The 21809-nt window shown below is 46.7% G+C and overlaps 2 protein-coding genes across 4 annotated transcripts in view; one reads left to right on the plus strand and one right to left on the minus strand.

Moving 5' to 3' along the window:
- Positions 1–2636, plus strand: part of PODXL (podocalyxin like) — a 53978-nt gene extending 51342 nt beyond the window's left edge. Inside the window, exon 8 of one of the 2 annotated variants that reach the window (XM_087722681.1) lies at positions 1958–2636. In XM_087722681.1, the coding sequence (XP_087578807.1) occupies positions 1958–2152 (195 nt within the window). In that variant the 3' untranslated portion in view covers positions 2153–2636. The remainder of the gene's footprint in view (positions 1–1957) is intronic. The other variant, XM_087722683.1, reaches the window with a different exon arrangement.
- A 16786-nt stretch (positions 2637–19422) lies between these two features.
- MKLN1 (muskelin 1) overlaps positions 19423–21809 on the minus strand; it is a 72589-nt gene continuing 70202 nt past the window's right edge. For both annotated transcript variants that reach the window (XM_087722684.1, XM_087722685.1), the window contains 2 exons: positions 21281–21335; positions 19423–19724 (listed from right to left, as the gene is read on the minus strand). In XM_087722684.1, coding sequence (XP_087578810.1) covers positions 19603–19724; positions 21281–21335 — 177 coding nt within the window. In that variant the 3' untranslated portion in view covers positions 19423–19602. The remainder of the gene's footprint in view (positions 19725–21280; positions 21336–21809) is intronic.

Genomic DNA, 21809 nt, shown 5'->3' on the forward strand with positions numbered 1-21809 from the left:
GTCCGGAATCCTTGATGCTCTCTGAGCTGGATTGTTGTCAAGCAAAAAGTATCACTTTTTCCACCTCGAGCATAAAGTCCAGGAGTGGTTTCCAAGTTTAAAAACAAATGTCATTTTGGGGTGGGTTTTTTTTTCTTTTCTTTAATCAAAACAGTCAGTTTAGCCGTTGCTGCTAACTCCACCAACTTTTGCAACCGGCAACTGGCTCATTTATTTATTTTGACGGTCGCAATGCCCTGGGGTCACGTGATCCCCTTTTGTGACCGTCGGACGAGCAAAGTTAATGGGGAAACCAGGTTCATGTAACAACCCAGGTTACTTACTTAACAATGGTGGCGATTCGCTTAACAGCCGTGACGAAAAAGGTTGTAAAATGAGGCAAAAATTCAATTAACAACTGTTGGGTCCAATGGAAGTGTTGGGGTTCCACTCATGGGGTGGGATTCAAAACTTTTAGCAACCGGTTTTCTGCCTGGTTGCTGGGTGGGCGTGGCCATGGTGGGCGTGGCTTGCACAGCCTCTTGCACCATGGTGGGAGAGGGGGGCATTTTCACCCTCCCTGGGCTTCGGAAGCCTTTTCCGAGCCTCCGGGAGGGCGAAAACAGCTTCTCCCAGTCTTCGGAGGTCAGAAACGGGCTGGTTTCCGGACTTCCAGAACTTCTGGGAGGCCCATTTTTCAGGCTCCGGAGGTTTTCCTCGAGCCTCCAGGAGAGCGAAAACATCCTTCCCCTCCAGGCTCTGGAGGCCAGAAACAAGCCCTTTCTGGACTTCCAGTAATTCCAGTAGGCCCATTTTACCCCTCCCACACAGCCCCTGCACTTACCAGGCATCCAAAACGGGCCGCCTGGAGACTCCGGGGCAGGGTGGACTCGGCCAGCCAGTCCTTACAACTATCAGTTTGGTAAACCGGATGTAAAATTAGCGTCCAATTCACCCGAAGCAGTCCAAACCGGTTCCACCACAAAACCGCGTTCGACTAAAGCGCGCTCGACGAAACCGCACACCTGACGTCATCACAGCGCGACGAAAAAAGCACACTGTGAACGCTAAAGCTAAAATTAACCCCTAAACCTAAACCTAACCCCCCTAAACCTAACCCTAAACCTAACCCTTAACCTAACACTAAACCTAACGCTAACCCTAACGCTAACCCTAACCCTTAATCTAACCCTTAACCTAACCCTAAACCTAACCCTAAACCTAACCCTTACCTTAACTTGAATCAGCTTGCTTTCAAAGCGCTTTTTAAAGCGCCCTTTTTTCTCCGCGGTCGCTGTTGTCGCGCTACTGATGACGTCAGCGACGCGGTTTAATCGGGCGCGCTTTAGTGGACCGCGATTTTGTCGTGCCACGGTCCAAACCGGCTGAATCCCACCCTTAGTTCCATTGTGGTTCAGAAATGGAAGCTGAATGGAACCTGGGTGGGAGACACCCAGGGGGAAACATAGGAGCTCTTTTAGAGGTTTAGAGGTTTATTCAACTTGTATGCCGCCCTATTCCCGAGGGACTCAGGGCGGCTAACAAACCTGGAGGGAAGGGACATCATACAAAAGGGAAAGAAACAAAGAGAAACAACAATACAGAAACGGTTTAAAAACGTCTCAACAAACACTCCAGTTCGAGAGGGGAAGGAACTCAGCAGCCCCAGGCCTGCTGGAACAGCCAGGTCTTAACGGCGATACGGAAAGCCTGAAGGGTGGCGAGGGTCCGAATCTCCACGGGGAGATTGTTCCAGAGGGCCGGAGCAGCCACAGAGAAGGCCCTCCTCCGGGTGGTTGACAGCCGGCATTGGCCAGCCGATGGAATTCAGAGGAAGCCTAGTCTGTGGGATCTAATGGGTCTTTGGGAGGTAATCGGTAGAAAGCGGTCCTTTTAGGCAATTCCATCGGGGTGACACCCCCCCCTCCCCAACCCAACCCTCGTCCCCCTGACGTTGTCCGCCTTTCCTTCCGCCCAGCAGCGCCTGACGGAAGAACTGCACACCATCGAGAACGGCTATCACGACAACCCCACGCTGGAAGTGATGGAGACCTTCTCCGAAATGCAGGAGAAGAAAGTGAACTTGAACGGGGAGCTGGGGGACAGCTGGATCGTGCCCATGGACAGCCTGGGCAAGGACGAGCTGGACGAAGAGGAAGACACCCATTTATAAGCGGTGGGGCGCGTGCGTGCGTGCGTTTTCGTTTTCTAACAAAAAGGAAAGAAGAGAGGGGAGGAGGAGCGTAGGAAAAGGTGGAACTTCACGCTGGCTGCTCTCTGCCCCCACCCCCCCTTTTCTTCAAATGTCTATAAAGATGGAAAACTCAAAATCTTCAGCCACAAGTGCCGACGCGGGAAGGATGATGGGCTGTGAATGGCAACAGACGGATCGGGCGGGCGCCTGCCAAATATTTGCGATTTATTTTTTATTATTATCAACGTCTTTTTTAAGCCCACTGGCTTCCTGAGCAAACTTTATATGTATGCCTACTGATTTTTAAGGACAGTGCCTCCTCTTTAAGCATGGCTGAAAGATGTCAGTAATGGGGAATCTGGAGAAATATCACAAATTCGTCCCGGATAAGGAGACCCAAGCAGGAAATCTATGGGGAAGAGAACTTTTCCTGGTGCCACCAATTGTTTTTTGGGTTTCTTCCCCCCCCCCAACAACTTCCCGGCGGTGTTTTAGCAAAAAGCAAGTGTCTAGTCCACATGGCGAACGAACGAGCTGGGTTTAAACACAGGCTATTTCAGTCTGAAAAGATGGCGTTAGAGCAGGATTTCTCAGATAGAGAGAGTGGAAAATAATATATATTTTTCTCCAGTGTGGTTAGCTGAAGGGGGAACCTCTTAACGCAGCAACACAATCCTGCGTGCTGATGTTTTTTTAAAAGTATAATTTGCCCTCCTTTAGACCTGAGGCGGGAGGGATTTAGATTTGGCCCCAAATAGGACAGATGTTGGTGGAAGCCCCTTCTCTCTTTTCAAAACCGGATTTATTTATTTTTCCACTTCAAAAATCTGGAAAGACAATCTCCGTTTTTGACCCACTGTGTGTGGCCCACAATGCTTATGCAAGCTGTGTGTGCTTGGCTTTCAAACACGGGCTGAAACAAGTGGAGAAGGGACCCAGGTATGTGTGTGTGTGTGTGTGTGTGTTTGGGGTGTCTGGGTGTGTCAAACTTGCAGCTCTCAGCCGGATAGAGCAAAACACTTAGCACTGGGGTGTCAGGAAAGCAAAAAGCACAGTTAAGTTTGAAGACGCCAGCTTCTACATCCAGAATGAAATATGTTTGGAAAATTCTCAGTCATCCAGAGGTAATTTTCCCCCCCAAAAGGCGACTGGACTTTGTTCTTCCTTGAAAACGTTTCACTTCTTAGTCCAAGAAGCTTCTTCAGTTCTGGCTGAATGGTGAAGGATGGAAGGATTTACAATCCTCGCAGTCATCTGGTTGTTAGTACTCCCTCTGAGGATCCTGGAGGCCACTTGGAGGTTGATCTATGCCCTCAGGGCCACCTGAATAATACAAATGGGTGTGGGGTCTTTTGGGGGACTGCTGAAAGGACCGTATTGTAAACAGGAAATTGTGGGTGTTGTATTTCCCCCCCCTCCCTCTGTTGAGGGAGGGCTGTTCAATCTTAATGGAGAGAGCAATAAGATTTGTATACTGCTTCACAGTGCTTTAGAGCCTTCTCTAAGCGGTTTACAGAGTCAGCCTCTTGCCCCCAATAATCTGGGTCCTCATTTTACTCACCTCGGAAGGATGGAAGGCTGAGTCAACCTTGAGCCAATCAGGATCAAACTGCAGGCAGTGGGCAGTTTGCCTGCAATACAGCTTTCTAACCACTGTGCCACCATGATCAGTCGGTCCTTCCTTCCTTCCTTCCTTCCTTCCTTCCTTCCTTCCTTCCTTCCTTCCTTCCTTCCTTCCTTCCTTCCCACTTAGCAAGCGTTTATAAACCACTTCACAGTGCTTTACAGCTCTCTCTAAGCGGTTTAGAGTCAGCCTCTTTCCCCCAACAATCTGGGTCCTCATTTTACCCACCTCGGAAGGATGGGAGACTAAGCTCGATGGCCTCTTTAACCCCATTTGTCCAAGATAAACCTCCAAATTGCCTCCATGACTCTGACGACCACATGACTGCGAGGAACATATAAATCCTTCCATTCCTCCACCGTTCAGAACTGAAGAAACAAGAATAGGATAGCATAACAGAGTTGGAAGGGACCTTGGAGGTCTTCTAGTCCAACCCCCCGCCTAGGCAGGAAACCCTACAACACTTCAGACAAATAAATGGCTATCCAACGTCTTCTTAAAGACTTTCAGTGTTGGGGCATTCACAACTTCTGGAGGCAACTTCTGTTCCACTGATTAATTGTTCCAACTGTCAGGAAATTTCTTCTCAGTTCTAAGTTGCTTCTCTCCTTGATTAGTTTCCACCCATTGCTTCTTGTTGTACCTTCAGGTGCCTTGGAGAATAGTTTGACTCCCTCTTCTTTGTGGCAGCCCCTGAGATATCAGAAGAGTGCTATCATGTCTCTCCTAGTCCTTCTTTTCACCAAACTAGACCTACCCAGTTCCTGCAACCATTCTTTGTATATTTTAGCCTCCAGTCCCCTAATCCTTTTTTGGATTTAGATCAATCAACTTCTTGAATGAGAAGCAAAATGTCTTCAAGGAAAAACAAAGACTGGTTGCCTTTTGAAAAAAAGCACATTTGGGAAGTCCACAATTAAATAAAAGAAGGAGCAGAATGGATGGGTTGGGGAGAAGGAATATTAATCAGTGTGCATGGCTGGTTGGGTTGGGCTTAACTTGCCATGTACAGGTCTCCAATGTGTGTATGTGTGTGGTGGGGAGGTACACCTGTTGATCCTTCCCTTTCTTGCCTTATCCACAGAGATGTAGATAATATTCCCACTTAAGAAATTGATGAAGGAATGGATGAGCTATTGACCTTTGATTAAGGTTATCTCCACAACTTTCTCTATATAGGACCCTGATGGCCAAGTAGAACCAATAGGGATCTTGGGAGATGATCTAGTATAGGGTTTCCCAATCTTGGCAACTTTAAGACGTGTGGACTTCAACTCCCAGAATTCCCCAGTCAGCTCCCTGCAATCAAAACACAAGATTCTCACAGTCTTCTTTAACTAGATTTATTGAAAGAGGGAAAGAGTTAAGCTGTAGAAATCCTGGCCACTGAATGCCTTTATTACAGCACCTCATTTATATTTCTTTCTGGTGGAGCTTTCTTGATCTTCTCACTAACCATCCATGGTGTACTGGGGAGATGGCTATTCATGGTCGAAAGAATTATAGGTAAGTTTTGCACTTGTCATACCATTGTTTTTCAACCTTCGCAACTTTAAGGTTTGTGGACTTCAATTCCCAGAATTCCCCAGGCAGCCATGGCAGCTTTAAGATCTACGGACTTCAACTCCCAGAATTCCCCAGCCAGCTGCCCGCAACCAAACACAAGATTCTCTCAGTCTTCTTTAACTAGATTTATTGAAAGGGGGAAAGAGTTAAGTTGTAGAAATCTTGGCCCCTGGATACATTTATCTTTCTTTCTGCTGGAGATTTCTCGATCCTCTCACTAACCATCCGCGGTGCTGGCTATTCATGGTCAAGGAAGAATTATGAGGAAGTTTTGTACTTGTCATATCGGTGTCTCTCCACCTTGGCAACTTTAAGGTATGTGGATTTCAACTCCCGGAATTCTCCAGGCACCAGGGGATTCTGGGAAATAAAGTTCACAAACCTTAATGTTGCCAAGGTTGAAAAAACACAGTCATGAAGTATTTGGCAAACTCTTAAGATATCTTCAAAGGCTTGGGGGGAAAAAATAACCCTTAAAATATGCCAAGGTAACTGAGGCCAGCCAACTCAAGGCTTACATTTTTGCAAACGTCAGTTTTCCGCTGGTGTCCTCAAATAACTTGCTAGCTGGTTTGCCTCTTGAGTTTGGGAGTTTTTTTTGCAAGCAAAACAGATTTCCAGAAGCGGTTTGCATAAGCCTCCCGAACATCTGAGCGATCAGTGGCTTTTCTCAAGAGGAATCGGTTGGGAATCTGGCCCAAGTAGAGCAATAAAATAAAATAAAAAAGTTAATGCTGCAACTGAAAGTGGCTGAATTCAGCAGCCTTCTGAAAATGAGCCCTAAAAGGCCGTTGTTTAGTTAGAATTAAGGATCCTGATTTTACGGGAGTGAAATCATGACAGTAAGGCAGCTACACTGACGAGAGGGGGCCGTGCGTTACTCACTTCCAAGCAAGTGGGGGGGGGGACGGGGGAGAATCAGTTTTGTAGATTTATTAGCGGGATTTATTGCTGGCACGGAACAATTTTAGGATCCTGGCAGAAAGAGCGGGCCATTCTTCCAGCTACTTTGGGGCCATTTTTTGCAAGGTTTTGCCACGACTGGTTCCCACGGGAAACATATCGTGGCATCTTTTGGATCCGTGGTGGGATTCAACCGGTGTAACCATGGGTTCACTCCGCACGCAGGCAGTGCCTTTGAAAACAGCTCTAAAACTTACCTTCTACTGCAGCCCCGGTAAGACAGTTGAGACGTGGCAATCCGCTATGCCACGCCTATCAGCTGGGCTTCAGACCAATGAAATATAGGACAGACAAGCGCAGGGGTAAGTGGGCGGGGCCAACTGATGGCTGGAACTACTGGCTCATGCAAACCGGTTCAATCCCACTTGTTTCCGATGTTGCAAATGGTGCTTTCCAAATGAAAGATTAAACCAAATCTCAGCCTTGAATACAACTGTGTGCTATACTGATGGCTCGAAGTTATAACGGCCCTGGGAAAAAAGAGACTTAAGATGGTTTTTCACACTTAACGACCATTGCAGCCTTACCTCCTGATCACATGATCAAAATTCAGATGCTTGGCAGCTGGTTCATATTTACGATGGTTGGTTACGACGTCCCCGGGGGGGGGGGGGGTGTCACGTGACGTGATCCCTTTTTGCGACCTTCTGACAAGCAAAGTCCAAGGGGAAGACAGATTCACTTAACAATCGTGTTACTAACTTGGTAACTGCAGCGGTTCGCTCAACGGTGGCAAGGAAGGTTGTGGAATGTGGCAAAAACGGCTTAGCAATAGCGCCTAGAGTTATATACCGCTTCACCGTGCTTTACAGCCCTCTCTCGGGTTTGCAGAGGATGGAAGGCTGAGTCAACTTTGAGTCGGTGAGGATCAAACTGCTGACAAGGGGCAGAGTTAGCCTGCAATACTGCATTCTAACCACTGGGAGGGAAGGAGGAAGGAAGGAAAAGCACTTAAGACTTATATACCGCTTCACAGTGTTTTACAGCCCTCTCTAAGGGGTTTACAGAGTCAGCCTCTTGTGCCCCCAACGATCTGGGTCCTCATTTTACCCACCTTTGAAGGATGTAAGGCTGAGTCAACCTTGAGCTGGTCAGGATCGAACTGCTGGTAAGGGGCAGAGTTAGCCTGCAATACTGCATTCTAACCACTGGGAGGGAGGGAGGGAGGAAGAACACTTAGATTTATATACCATTTTACAGCCATCTGGAGCTGAGGTGGCGCAGTGGTTAGAGTGCAGCACTGCAGGCTACTTCAGCTGATTGTTAGCTGCAGTTCGGCGGTTCAAATCTCACCGGCTCAGGGTTGACTCAGCCTTCCATCCTTCCGAGGTGGGTAAAATGAGGACCCAGATTGTTGGGGGTGATAAGCTGACTCTGTAAACGGCTTAGAGAGGGCTGAAAGCCCTATGAAGTGGTATATAACTGCTATTGCTAACTACTATTGCTATCTTTTACGGGTTTACAGAGTCAGCATCTTGCCCTCCCCCCCCCCCAAAAAAAACTGGGTAAGCAACAGAAATGAGGAACTCAATTGACTATCTCTGATGGGGAGGGAGGGAAACATTTGCATCCCCAACGTGTCTTTGAGACACTCAAGAGTTGCAACCCCAACGGCCCTACTCCGGAGCCCATCCACGCTGCCTTTGCCACTGCTGGAAGTGGGAAGATGTTGGGTCTGCCAAGGAAAATAATTGGAAGGAAACTGCTGGAAAGAAACAATAAAACGGGCCCAAGGCTTGTTAATAGTCAAATCCCGGCATCACCCCCAGCCGCTCCTAAGATCCCTGGGAACAGAGAGAGATAACAGGATGGGTGGAATCACCGATGCTTCCTCAAGAGATGGATTTACGGTGCCTTGATGGTGGAAACGTGGCTCTTTTTTTAAAAAGACAAAGGGTCCTTTGGCCCTTCCTGTTAGAAGTGGGATTTGTTCCAGTGGTGGCTGTCATAAATACAGGCGCCGGTTATCAAAAAAGTTTGAATTTTGGTCATGTGACTACGGGGTTGCTGCCAAAGGAAAAAACGGTCATAAGTCACTTTGCTTCAGTTTGAAACGGGCACTAAATGGACTCTTGTAAGCCAAGCGTTGTATTTATTTCCCCCCAACTTCATTTGCGCTTATGCAGGTGCTGTGCGCGCACAACCGTCCCTTCCCATCCCCCATTCCGTTGCTGCTCCCCGCTGCCGATTCACGGCGTTGCAAAGGGACGGCCGCTGGTGTAAAGCACTGTGGGGTGATACATATAAGTCTTAAGTGCCATTGTTCCTGTTTCCCCTGAAAAATAAGACCTCCCCGGATAATAAGCCCAATCGGGCTTTTGAGCGCATGCGCTAAAATAAGCCCCTCCCCTGAAAATATTGCAACACAGCAGCAGCCGTGAGGTGACCACGCTCGCCGCCTCCTGTGCTCCAAAAATAATAAGACCTCCCTGAAAATAAGGCCAAGCGGTTATTTCAGGGGTCAAAATAAAATAAGACCCTGTCTTATTTTCGGGGAAACACGGTATTAAAAATCGTCTCAAGGATGGGACATTGTGCTCGAAAAGATTCTAAAAGTTTAAGCCACAGAAAGTTAACTTGAGTTCAAAGTAGTTGGGAAAAGGAAGGTTTTCCCAACTACTCGGGCAATTCTCCAACTTAATCTCTTGAGGAGTTTCTTGGTTAAGCTAAACATCTGAGTAAGAGACGTTGTTTGGAGCGAGCTCCTGCACCAAGTCGTTTCAATCGTTCATCCCATTGGGTTCAAGCGAGGTTTGTGACATTGTTTTTCCAGGATCCGTATTAGAGCAAATGAGGCGGAGCGTAGCAACCTCAAAGACGAAGAATTTGCTAGCCTCCAATCAGGGAAAGATTAGAAGCCCAGAAGGCTGTTAGTAGATGTGGTTATTTTAGGAGCTAAAGCGTTTCATATTTTTTTCTCCTCTTACTATACCGTTTCCCCCAAAATACGACTTCCTCCAAAAGTAAGTCCTAGCTTGATTTTTACACTGTGCCAAAGCCCTAATTAAAACCCCTCCCACTACAGGGTGCAAAAATTAAGCTAGGGTGGAGATGGGGTGTTGGGAGCTGTTTGCTGGCAGCCTGCGGAGTCGGACAGTGAGGAGATTGGGGAGGAACCTGGGGCCAGTCCTGGAGTCTGGGGAAGGCTCTGATGAGGGCTCTGTATCGGAGGCAGAGAGGAGGCCAGGGCCATCTGGTAGTTATGTGCTGCCTCTGGAGTCCGACATCAGCGAGGCAGAAGAACAGGGGCAGCCTGTTCCCAGTGCACGCATGCGCAGAGCTGCCGGAAGGCAAGAACAGTTAAGACAAAAGGGGCAACTCGGGAGTAAGGCTTGGTAGATGATTGGCCCCTCCCATAAGACATAAAGGAGGAGCCAAAGGCACGTGAGTTTTTGCAGGAAGCAACTTTTGTTCGTTCTGGTTGGTTTAAACTCTGAAGCTCTGTTGTGACTCTGTGCTGCCTTTGGCCTTGCAAAGCTAATTGGCAATTAGGTCTCTGGCGGCCTTTCAAGGGAGATAAAGGTGGGTGCTTATCAGCCTTATCCCGAAAGACTTTGGCAGACTTCTGGCAGGTGCTTTACAAACTATTTGGGACTCATTACTGGCTGTGAATGAACATAATTCACATCCGTTTAAATTTTTAAAAAAGGGGGTTTTGGGGGGAGTAAGCATGTGATTTCTCAGGAAGCCTAGATCAGAACACTGCCCTCCTACTTACCTTCGGATAGTTGCAGCCAGCACACACCTTGGTCCATTTCTTTTGCTGCAGAAAAGCAAGGCTTACCTGAAGGCCTCTGTAGCCAATAAGAGAGCTCCAAACCGATTCGCAGCTCTGTTATTGGCTGCAGAGGCCTTCAGGTAAGGCTTGCTGGATGAAGACATTTCTAAAGGCCTCTGAGAGCAAAAAAGAAGCCGGGGGAATGATGTGCACAAGTGAGTCAGTGGACTACATTCCCCCCCCCTTGAAAATAACAACCTGGTGCCTTTTTTGGTGGCAAAAATAATATAAGACAGGGTCTTATTTGGGGTGGGGGATGCACAGTAGCAATGCAATGCAAATCAAAAGGGTCATCTACCAATTTTGGGACATATCAGTTGAGCATCGCCATGGACAAATATTTATTGTGAAACATTTAAAATATAATACAATAGCAGAGTTGGAAGGGATCTTGGACCCCCTGCCTAGGCAGGAAACCCTATACAGTTTCAGACAAATGGCTATCCGACATCTTCTTAAAGACTTCCAGTGTTGGGGCATTCACAACTTCTGGAGGCATCTTCTCTTCTACTGGTTAATTGTTCTAACTGTCAGGAAATTTCTCCTCAGTTCTAGGCTGCTTCTCTTCTTGATTAGTTTCCACCCATTGCTTCTTGTTCTACATTCAGGTGTCTTGGAGAATAGCCGGACTCCCTCTTCTTTGGGGCAACCCCTGAGATATTGGAAGACTGCTATCATGTCTCCCCTAGTCCTTCTTTTCATTAAACTAGACATACCCAGTTCCTGCAGCCGTTCTTCGTATGTTTTAGTCTCCAGTCCCCTAATCCTCTTTGTTGCTCTTCTCTGCACTCTTTCTAGGGTCCCCACATCTTTTCTACATCGTGGCGACCAAAACTGAATGCCGGATTCCAAGTGTGGCCTTAGCAAGGCCTTATAAAGTGGTATTAACTCTTCACGTGATCTTGATTCTCTCCCTCTGTTGATGCAGCCTAGAACTGTGTTGGCTTTTTTGGCAGCTGCTGCACACGGCTGGCTCCTATTTAAATGGTTGTCCACTAGGACTCCAAGATCCTTCTCACAGTTACTACTACGAGCAAGTTGAGGCTTACTACTGTGCCTATTGTGTTTTGTATTGTGTAAGAAGCAAGTTTAAGACTTGGGGGAGCAGGGAGTCCCATTTGAAGAGCGAAATCGAGCACTTTGCTTGGATATTTTCCATCCGAAGGGAGAAAATATCCGTTGGGTTCCCTCAAGCCAAAATTCAAGATGGGGGTTGAATGTTTAGTTCCAAGCTTAACCTTCTCTTTCTAAAGCTTGGGAAAGGACCCAAATTGAGGCTAAAATGCTTGTACGGGTAGTCCTCGATTTATGACGGTTAAGCGCCAAAACCTCTGTTGCCAAGCAAGACACTTGTGGCGTTTCGCCTCATTTTACGACCGACCTTTCCACAGTTGTTAGTCCCACGGGTCTTTAAGTGAATCTGGCTTCCCCACTGACCTCCCAGGACACTGGGACCATCATAAATATGAACCAGTGGCCAAGTGGTTAATCACAGTGGCTCTATGGATGCTGTTAACGATTGTGTGAAAAACAGTAATGAGACCCTTTCTTTGAGTGCCCATTAGAACCTTGAAACGGTCACTGAACAAACGGTCATAAGTGGAGGACTGCCTGTATGATTCCAGCGCAGAAGATTCGAACCCTCTCAAGACTTTTAGCGAGGTGTTTCTACACGCCTCTTTCCGTGCTTCTAAAAATGTGCAATCGGGCCCCTGGATGTTTCATTCAGCCTTAAGGGAGATTGGAATCTCCTACGCCTAGAAGGACGATGTGTGTTTGCGTGGGTTGTGTATATGTTGCAGCTTCACTGGGCCTCTATTTTTTGTAATCTGGACTGTGACATATATTTTAGCCCCTTTTGATTGTAATAAAAAATGGGTGGGGGGGACATTGCATCCAACGCTGTATAGTGTTTTTTCCCCCCCGGGCATATTTTGTGTTCCCGGGAACAGGAGTCAGGTATACACTGGAATTCTTTTAAATAAAAAAAAAAAAAGATTTGGGTTGTAAAAAGTATGGTTACATTTTCCTACAAAGTATATTTTGATGACGTTGCTTACTACTGTCAAATAAAAAAAAGACATTTCTTTTGTGGTGTGTGTTGACTTCTCTTCTCTTGCCGATAAGATCAGTTTCCCCGTGGGGAGACGAAGATCTAGTTTTTCGTACGGAGCCTTTCGTGTTTTCTTTGCTCCAAAATTTTAATTTTCAAATTCAGACCGCGGCCGGCATTTAGCATGTCCAATTTCGGTCCGGATGTCATTTTAATATTAACATCGATCGTGGGAAATGTTCTAGAGGTGTTCTGGGGTTTTAAAAGGAGAACGACGAAGATGGAGACTTTAAAAAAGAGAGAGAGACGTGAAAAACTTGTCACTTTTTCATTGTTTGTTATGGCCCACCAGCGGCCATCAGATTCGGACAGTGAGGAAATTGGGGAGGGACATGGGCCACTCCTGGAGTCTGGGGAAGGCTCGGATGAGGGCTCTGCGTCAGAGGCAGAGAGGGGGCCAGGGCTGTATGCCAGCTATCAGCTGCCTTCGGAGTCGGAGATTGGTGGGGCAGAAGAACAGCTGGAGCCTGTTCCCGGTGTGAGCATGCACAGAGCTGCCAGGAGAACGGAACAGTTAAGGAACAAGGACCTACTCTGGAGAAAAGCCACAGGTGGACGATGAATTCCTCCCCCCCCCCCAATAGGGAATAAAAGAATAGCAAAAGGGGAGGGGAGTTTGCAGGAAAGAATTAATTCAATTCATTAAGAGTGAAGATCTGTGCCTGACTTCTTGCCAAGTGTTGCCTGCTACAGCATGCCGCTTGGAAGATATCAGCCTGGCAGCTCTCCAAGCCTGATAAGGTCTGTGGTTGTAAATCCACCCTTGAAAGACTGTTTTCCGGGACTTTGCTGGAGAGGAATTCACTTTAAACTAAATAAAAAGGGGTTTTATCGGGACGAGGGGGCAGCATTGTGGTTTTGAGAAGCCTTGGTCAAAACAAAAAGGAGAACATCAAAGATAGGGACTTTTTTTTTTTTAAAAAAGAGAGATTAAAAAATGATGAGAGAAATACCTTGTACTCTTGAGAGAGGACGAGAGTTTGGGTCATCTCATGAAGTTGACAAAATTCTGGTGCTTCTGAAAATTCAAAAAGCTCCAGGGCCTGGCTTGAGCTTGGATTTTAATATTTTAATTTTGATCATGTGGGGGGGGGATGCTGCAACAGTGCTAACACAGATTCGGACAGTGAGGAGGGTTGGGGAGGAACCTGGGCCAGTCCTGGAGTCTGGGGTTCTGCTGAGGGCTCTGTGTCGGAGGTAGAGAGGGGGGTAGGGCCATCCGACAGTTCTCAGCTACCTTTGGAGTCAGACATCAGTGGGGCAGAAGAACAGCTGGAGCCTCTTCCCGACGTGCGCATGTGCAGAGCTGCCAGGAGAAGGGAACAGCTAAGAAACAAGGGTCAACTTGGGAGGAAGGCCATAGGTGGATGATGAATGGCCCCTCCCAGAGGGAATTAAAGAGGAGCGCAAGGGGAGTGGAGTTTGCAGGGGACAATCAGTTCATTCCTGCATTCTTGCCAAGTATGGCGGCGTCTGAAAGATCTCGGCCTGGCCCCTCTCCAAGCCTGATAATTGTGAACTACCTTGAAAGACGGTGGGAGAGGAAAGAGTTTGCTGGAGAGGAATTCACTCTAAATTAAACAATAGGGGTTCACTGGGACGAGGACTTGGCTTTGTGCTGCTGGGGGAGCCCAGGTCAGAACGGTGCTGTTGTAAGTTTGAACAGTCACTAAATTAACGGCGAGAACTACCTGTATCGGCATGTAACGATGTAAGAGGCAGAGGAGATGGTTTCAAGAAACACTTGCAGAGATTCTGAAGTCATCCAGGTTGTCCCAAAGGTGCTTTTTTCAGGAGGCAACTGGACTTCCTTGTTTTTTCTTTTGAAGACGTTTCTCTTCTCATCCAAGAAGCTTCTTCAGCTCTGACTGGATGGAAGGGAACGGAAGGATTGATACTCCTTGCAGACAAAACTGGTCATTTGCATCCTTTTTTCAAAAGAGCCGTTGAGTCCACTTGGGAGAGGTTCAAGAAACGCCTGTTGCAGAAATCCCCAAGTTCGGCATAATTTCTTTTTATTAAGAAAAAAAATGAACAAAATACATTCTCTCTCCGTATATACATTACATACAGCAAAAAAATTCTACATTGGGAATTGCTCGTCTGTCCCCCATAGTCATTCTTGACACACATCTTCAACCGGGCAGAACAATCGTACGACAGGCGGGAAAGCGACAGGAAAGGACATCCGAAGATGCCCCCACAGTAGTGAGCGCCACCAGGGGAAAAAGGCTTCCGTGCGCGGCGATCGCTCGGCGGGTGGCAAATCCAAAAAGCTGGAAGGAGCTTTGTTGACGAAAGCAGAGAATGAAACCCTTGGTTGGGCCTAGTGGTTATCTCACAAGCACCCTTGTGTCAAATGGCCGTGCACAGTTCGGTAGGATTTACACCAGGGGGAGTCTCCAAAGTCGGCCACTTTTAAGACTTGTGGACATGCCGGCTGGGGAATTCTGGGAGTCGAAGTCCAAAAGTCTTTTAAAATGATCGAATTTGGAGAAGTCTGATTTACACAATCGAGCTGAGCGGCCATTTTAGCTCATCCTACACGGGGCCAAATGGACTCAATTCCTTTGGTATTAAAATGCCTTTGGCTTGCCCTGTTGCCTCTAATCTCTCTTTTTCTGCTTTGTTCTTTACAATGGTTAACTTCCCTCGCCTTCCTCCTCTACCACTAGCGATCCTTCAAATTGCTTTTCCAACCTCAGAGACTCACATCAAAAAGCACCTGGCTGGGAAAAAAATAATGTGCTGCAGGACCAAGAAACTCGGCTTATGTCAAACATAAACCAATCAAAACCCGCTTCTTAGCGCACCGGTCAAATTTCTGTCTCTCTCTCTCTCACACACACACAAACACACTCACACCACTTTGAAGGGCACACCTCACTCTTAGAGAAGGCCATCAAGTTGACCAAGTCAATCTACTGAATTCCAACCCTTGCCATTTTTCCCAAAGCAACATCCACATCGGCAGATTCGTATTGCTTTTTCACGTCTTTTAACCAGAGAATCTGCACGTTTTCAAATTTGGGAAAAGAAAATTGGAGAAATCAAGAGGGTGGGTTTCCTCACTCATCCCTAGGATTTCAGGGGCCTATCGGATCATTTCTGGAACTTTCTCTAATCAAACCCAACGGGCCGCGAGATTTCATTTGTCTTGAAGGCCACGCCTTCGTTGAGCCAACGGAACAAGTCAACACCAATCCATGCGGTGGGTCTTTCTGACCCCAGAACTACGCCGGGAAGGCGCTACAAACCCGTATTATTTTTTTTTAAGAGGGAGCGGTTCAGTCTTCTGCATGACACCTGTCAGTCTTTCAGGACTATCACAAATTCCGAGCCAATCTCTGAATGCCGTACGGTTAGGGAAAGGGAGGAGGAGAAGGAGGAGGAGGAGGAGGAGGAGGAGGAGGAGGAGGAGCCGGATGTACCAAATGGGAAGGGATCAAAAAGGGATGGCACGAAGCTACAACTGTCAACTTGATAGTAATCATGGAAACAACCTCTTTGTCGAGCTGAACTGTTAGGTCGGCCTCAAAATTGCAAGACGGTGTGGGAAATAAACCGCATTTCCTCATTGTCGTAGACCGCGATTTTAATAGTTGTGACGGACCTTTGGGGCAGGTTTCACATGTCCTCTTCAGAACGGTCTTGCCGGTGGCCGTACAGGATTTCTAAAGGCAGAACTTTTTTTTTATAAACTGCTCTCTCTTTTCTACAGAATTAAATCCGAGAATTTAGGCCTCAGAAGTTGAAAGAGATCCTCACTCGAGGATATCTTCCCACTTCCTGCTCTCTTCTCACACGGGACTTCCCAATCTGTCCTTCCTGAGACATGCTCCTCTTTTGAAATGGGGGGGGGGGGTTTCCTCCTGAAGTGTGGGGTGGGTGTGACAAAAGGAGTTGTGATAAAAAGTGGACAATGGCCCCCCCAAAATGAGCAAAAAATATCCTTCTGGAGAAGATTTGAGGTCTATTCTCTCAACCCCCTGAAGTCCACAACCTCTCTTAATATTTTTGATCATCCCAAGACTTTAACGTATCTGGAGAAATCTTTCTGGCCAGATATCTCCAGCACTGTTTGAATGGCCAAGTCGCTAAGCTGGACCAAATTATGAAAAGAAATAATAATATCAAATCAACCATTTTCTGCTGAACGAGGGATAGGAACGTTCCAATTATGAAGTCTCTCTTGATGGATACAAGGCTACCAATATTGCAGTCTACTCAAAAAGATTCCCATAGCAAATTTACTTACTGTTATTAAACAACAAGATGTTGGGAGCTAAGTGAAATCAGACTTCGGTGGCCAAAGACGCTTATAACCCCAACACATTTGAAAGGGGTGAAATTCTACTGGTTCGGACTGGTTCGCCCGAATCAGTAGTAAAAAAATACTACCGGCCGAACCGGTATTTCCGAGATCAGCTGTGACGCGTGATTTATATGAGCTAGAAAGCAAGATTCCCTGCTTTCTAGCTAAACTAAATCGCGTGGCACAGTGGATCCCCCCCCATCCCTTTTCTACTTACCTATGCAGGTGCAACCCGGTAGTAGGCTCCGCCTACCCGGACATCATGACGTCCATTTTTGACACTCTGCGCACACTCAAATTTGCGAACCATTAGCAAAGGTAAGTAGATTTCACCTCTGGGTCTAGACCAGTGCTTCTCAACCTTGGCAACTTGAAGATGTCTAGACTTCAAGTCCCAGAATTCCCCAGCCAGCGAATGTCCATCGGTCTTCCTTTTCTTGAAGCAACCAAGAGCAATTCCAGTGCGGTTTGCTCTCCAGCTTCCATCCAAAACCCAAAACTCACAAACCCGCCCAACGACGGGACAAAAACACGCAAGCTTTTGTTGGCTCCAACGTACAGTGCTGAAGAAGGGGGAAAGCTCACTGTATACATGAACCTAGCTAGGTTAAAATATATTTCTTCCCAAAGTCTTAAAAATGCTCAAGACATTTCTTACTACCATCATGGAAACGGAAGAAATTTAATACTTTTTCCCAGGAGTGGGCACTGTCTGTGTGAAAACCTGCAAGGTGGAAGGCCCTGCCCTGTTGTGGGTGTGGAAAACACCCACAGAAAAGAAGGTCTTCTAGTACAGTGTTTCTCAACCTTGGCAACTTGAAGATGCCTGGACTTCAACTCCCAGAATTCCCCAGCCAGCATTCGCTGGCTGGGGAATTCTGGGAGTTGAAGTCCAGGCATCTTCAAGTTGCCAAGGTTGAGAAACACTGTTCTAGTATAACCTTGCAAGTTGTCACACACATACACACAACACACACACCAGAAAGTCCTCTCTCTTTCCCTCTGTGACGCAACACGGCTAAATTTATGAAGCTGAAGCCGACATATCTCCATATCCTGATTCCTTTCCTTACTTCACAAGGCAAAACTACGGTGGGGAGAGTTCCAAATGGGGAAGAAATTGTAGTGTTTGAGGGGGACAGTGTGGGGGGGGGGGGTGTATTCAAGAAAGCAAGGTTGAAAGACTTAAGGAAGATTGGATTAAAAATTTCCTTGAGGACTTGTGGAATCTTCAATATTCTGTTTATGGTGCTCGGGGGCAGTGTCTTAGGGGAAGGGGGGGGGCTCCTTCGGTATTCTAAAGAAGATCCCAATTGGCCTCTTCAAGATTTGAGAGGATGAAGATCACCCTTTGTTGGTCGGAAAAAGCAAGACCATCAGCGCTGGGACCTTATTTCTTGCTTCAAGATGATGAATCTCTTTCATCGTCTTAAAGGAGAACATGTCAACGCAGGTAACATCTGTTGGGTAGTCACCCCATTAATTTTGCGGGGAGGGGGTTGATACACACAGCATCTTCCCCCCCCCCCCATGTACATCTTGACTTCATCATCTAAGAACACTCAAGCACAGAAGGGAGAAGAAGCAAGGAAGGGCCATCAGAGGGAGGCTTACAAATCCCACGGTAATCGGGACAGGTTAGGAGAACATCACTTAACTCCCATCACGCGGGAGCGAGCCCTTCCGTCCGCAGTCACAGCGCCACAGCTGCAGCACAACTCTCTAGTCTATTGTGGTCTCCTAGAGCGGTCGAGTCAAGGTTCGGGACTTCTGTGCTACCATGCCAGTCTCAACGGTGACAGCTGGAGATGAGATGACATGAGATGGCTTACAAAGCAACAAACTGGCACACGCACTTGTGCAGATGCTTACACGTAACCCCCCCCCCCAAGGCTATAACTAGAACTCCATGCGTTGTAATCTGATTTTTTTTAAAATAAATCTTGGTGCTGCTAAACTTTTTCTAGGTGTAAAATGGCGGGGGGGGGGATGTGTAGGTTTCATTTTCTAACATGGGAAACGTTGGGTTAAATCAAACGGCTGAAGGTTGCGTCTGCTCCACGTGGAATTTACAAGGTAGGATGTCACCGTTTAGGCCGCTTTTTAAGACTTGTGGACTTCAACTCCCAGAATTCCCCAGGCTGGCTGGGGAATTCTGGGAGTTGAAGTCCACAAGCCTTAATGCGGTCAAAGTTAGCAGATGTCTTAAAGTCAGCCTAAGACAGTGTTTCTCAACCTTGACAACTTGAAGTCCTGTGGACTTCAACTCCCAGAATCCCCCAGCCAGCATAGCTGGCTGGGGAATTCTGGGAGTTGAAGTCACAGGACTTCAAGTTGCCACGGTTGAGAAACACTGGCCTAAGAGACCTTCCTACTCCTGTTTTTTCACCCCATGGCCACTAGATGGCGAAAGATCCCGAAGGTACACGCATCACTCTTTTTTTTTTCAACTCAATTTTTTTTAAAAAAAAAAAAGGGTCAAATCTACACCTCCCAACTCCCCCCCCCCACCCTCCCACTCGCCCCCCCCCCACTCTAAGGATGCCTGCATCAGCTGCAGAGGGGTTAGCAGGCTGAAAAGCAAGCTCGAATCGGCAAAAATCAGCCAGGGGAATAAAACTGCTGTGGACCAATCGAATTTAAAAAAAAGAAAAACACACCCCCCCTCCTCAAAAGCCCTGAGTTTTCGCCCAGGATAACGTCCGTCAACTCAGAAAAAACCCTCACCCATTTATCTCCACCCACCTCGCCCCCACCCCGGATGCCCATATTCATCGATCTTCCAAAAAGCGTCGAGTGAATGAGAAGGAACGAAGGAATGAAACGGAGCAAATGAACGAACATCCCATCCATCTGCCCGTCATCCATCCATCCCGAAGCCTTGTCGGAAACGTTACTGATTCCTTTTTAATTATCCATTTGCATAAAGCCCCTCCCCACGCCACTTGCGTCTATTTCTGAAAGTTCCCCAATCAGGCGCCCCACGCACGCACGCACACGCACACAAAATTAAAAATATCGAAAAAAATTCCTCTTCCTTCCGCGGGCTCAGCAAGCAACGTGGCTCGTGTCACAGGGTGATGAGCTCCACCAGGTTGCCCTTGGGAGGGGTCATGTTGTCCGGAAAGAAATTCACCAGGGTGTCAAAGAGCTGAGTTCGTTGGGCGTACACGTGATCGACGTCCGAAAAACCTGGAGATGGGAGAGGAGGGAAAGACAGGGGGAGGGATGATGAAAGGATTTGTCGGGCAACAAATGATATAGAATAAAACAGAATAGGATAGGAATGGAATAGAAAATAGAATAGAAAATAGAATAGAAAATAGAATAGAATATAGAAAATAGAAAATAGAATAGAACATAGAATATAGAATAGAATATAGAAAATAGAATATAGAATAGAATATAGAAAATAGAATAGAATACAGAATAGAATATAGAATAGAATATAGAATACAGAATATAAAATATAGAATATAGAAAATAGAATAGAATATAGAATAGAATATAGAATACAGAATATAAAATATAGAATAGAATATAGAAAATAGAATAGAATAGAATATAGAATAGAATATAGAAAATAGAATAAATACAGAATAGAATATAGAATACAGAATACAGAATATAAAATATAGAATGGAATATAGAAAATAGAATATAGAAAATAGAATAGAATATGGAATATGGAATATGGAATATAGAATATAGAATATAGAAAATAGAATAGAATAGAATATAGAACAGAACAGGCCAAGGAGAGAGATGCCTAGAAAAGGCCGAACTCACTTTCATCATGACAGTTATAGGATAGAATATAGAAAATGGAATAGAATATAGAATAGAATGTAGAAAATAGAAAATAGAAAATAGAATATAGAATATAGAACAGGCCAAGGAGAGAGATGCCTAGAAAAGGCCGAACTCGCTTCCATCGTGACAGTGCACTCCATCTTCGCAAGCAAAGATCAAGCTCATCCCCGCCCCAGTTCCCAAATCCCAGCTGGCCAAAGACAACTGGCTCTCAGGATAACGGATGGTCTGTGTTGTGGCCCGCCTGTGGCAGCAGATTCAGACAGTGAGGAAGTTGGGGAGGAACATGGGTCAGTCCTGGAGTCTGGGGAAGGCTCTGAGGAGGGCTCTGCGTCAGAGACAGAGAGGGGGCCAGGGCTGTCTGACAGTTATCAGCTGCCTTCAGAGTCAGACATCAGTGGGGCAGAAGAACAGCTGGAGCCTGTTCCCAGTGTGCGCATGCGCAGAGTTGCCAGATGAAGGGAAGAGCTAAAGAACAGGGGTCGACTTGAGAGTAAGGCCACAGGTGGACGGTGAATGGCCCCTCCCAGAGGGAATAAAAGAGGAGCGAAAGGGGAGTGGAGTTTGCAGGGGACAATTACTTCATCCCTGCATTCTTGCCAAGTATTGCGGCGTCTGAAAGATATCGGCCTGGCAGCTCTCCAAGCCTGATAAAGGTCGCTCATTGTGACTGTGGGAGAGGAAAGACTTTGCTGGAGAGGAATTCACTGTCAATTAAACAAAAGGGGTTTATCGGGACGAGGACTTAGATGCTGCTTGGGAAGCCCAGGTCAGAACCGTCTGCTGATTTGTTTTGACTTAGCCTTCGGATGACTGCATGGATCATATACCTTCACCCTGTGGCGAAACTGAGCCCATGGACTTTTACTGGCCCTTAACCCAAAGGGAGATTCGGAGGCAGCTGCAATGCAGGCAAATTCTGAACTGCTACTCACCCAATGTGCTCAGATCAGAAGCCGATTTGAAAAGTGCCGAAGCAAGCAGCTGGAACTAGACAGGGGGGGGAAACAACAAACACAAGAAGGACAATTTTAACAAGTGACATGTCGACGTCTCTACGGAGATTCTCAAAATCATCCCTGGTCATGGTTGTCCCAAAGGGGCTTTTTCCCAAAAGCAGCTGGACTTTCTTGGTTGGGTTTCCCGTCCCCCCCCCTTTGAAAACGTTTTGTATCTTGTCCCAGAAGCTTCTTCAGTTCTAACTGACTGGTGGGGGAATGGGAGGATGTTCTGACCCAGTTCTCTCGGGGTCATTCGCTGGCGACAAGTTAAATTGATATGCCTCTTAACTCACGAAAACCTGGGATGGTTGCGTTTAGAAAAAAAACTGTGTGTGAGAGAGAGGGGGGAGAAAGAGAAAGAGGGAGGAAGAGAGAAAGAGAAGGAAGAGAGAAAGAAGAGGGAGGGAGAAAGAGAAGGAGGGAAGGAGAAAGAGAAGGAAGAGAGAAAGAGGAGGGAGGGAGA

Source organism: Thamnophis sirtalis, unplaced genomic scaffold (genome assembly GCF_051295495.1).
Source record: "Thamnophis sirtalis isolate CommonGarterSnake01/CBP01778 unplaced genomic scaffold, rThaSir2_p1.2 scaffold_9, whole genome shotgun sequence".
NCBI lineage: Eukaryota > Metazoa > Chordata > Lepidosauria > Squamata > Natricidae > Thamnophis > Thamnophis sirtalis.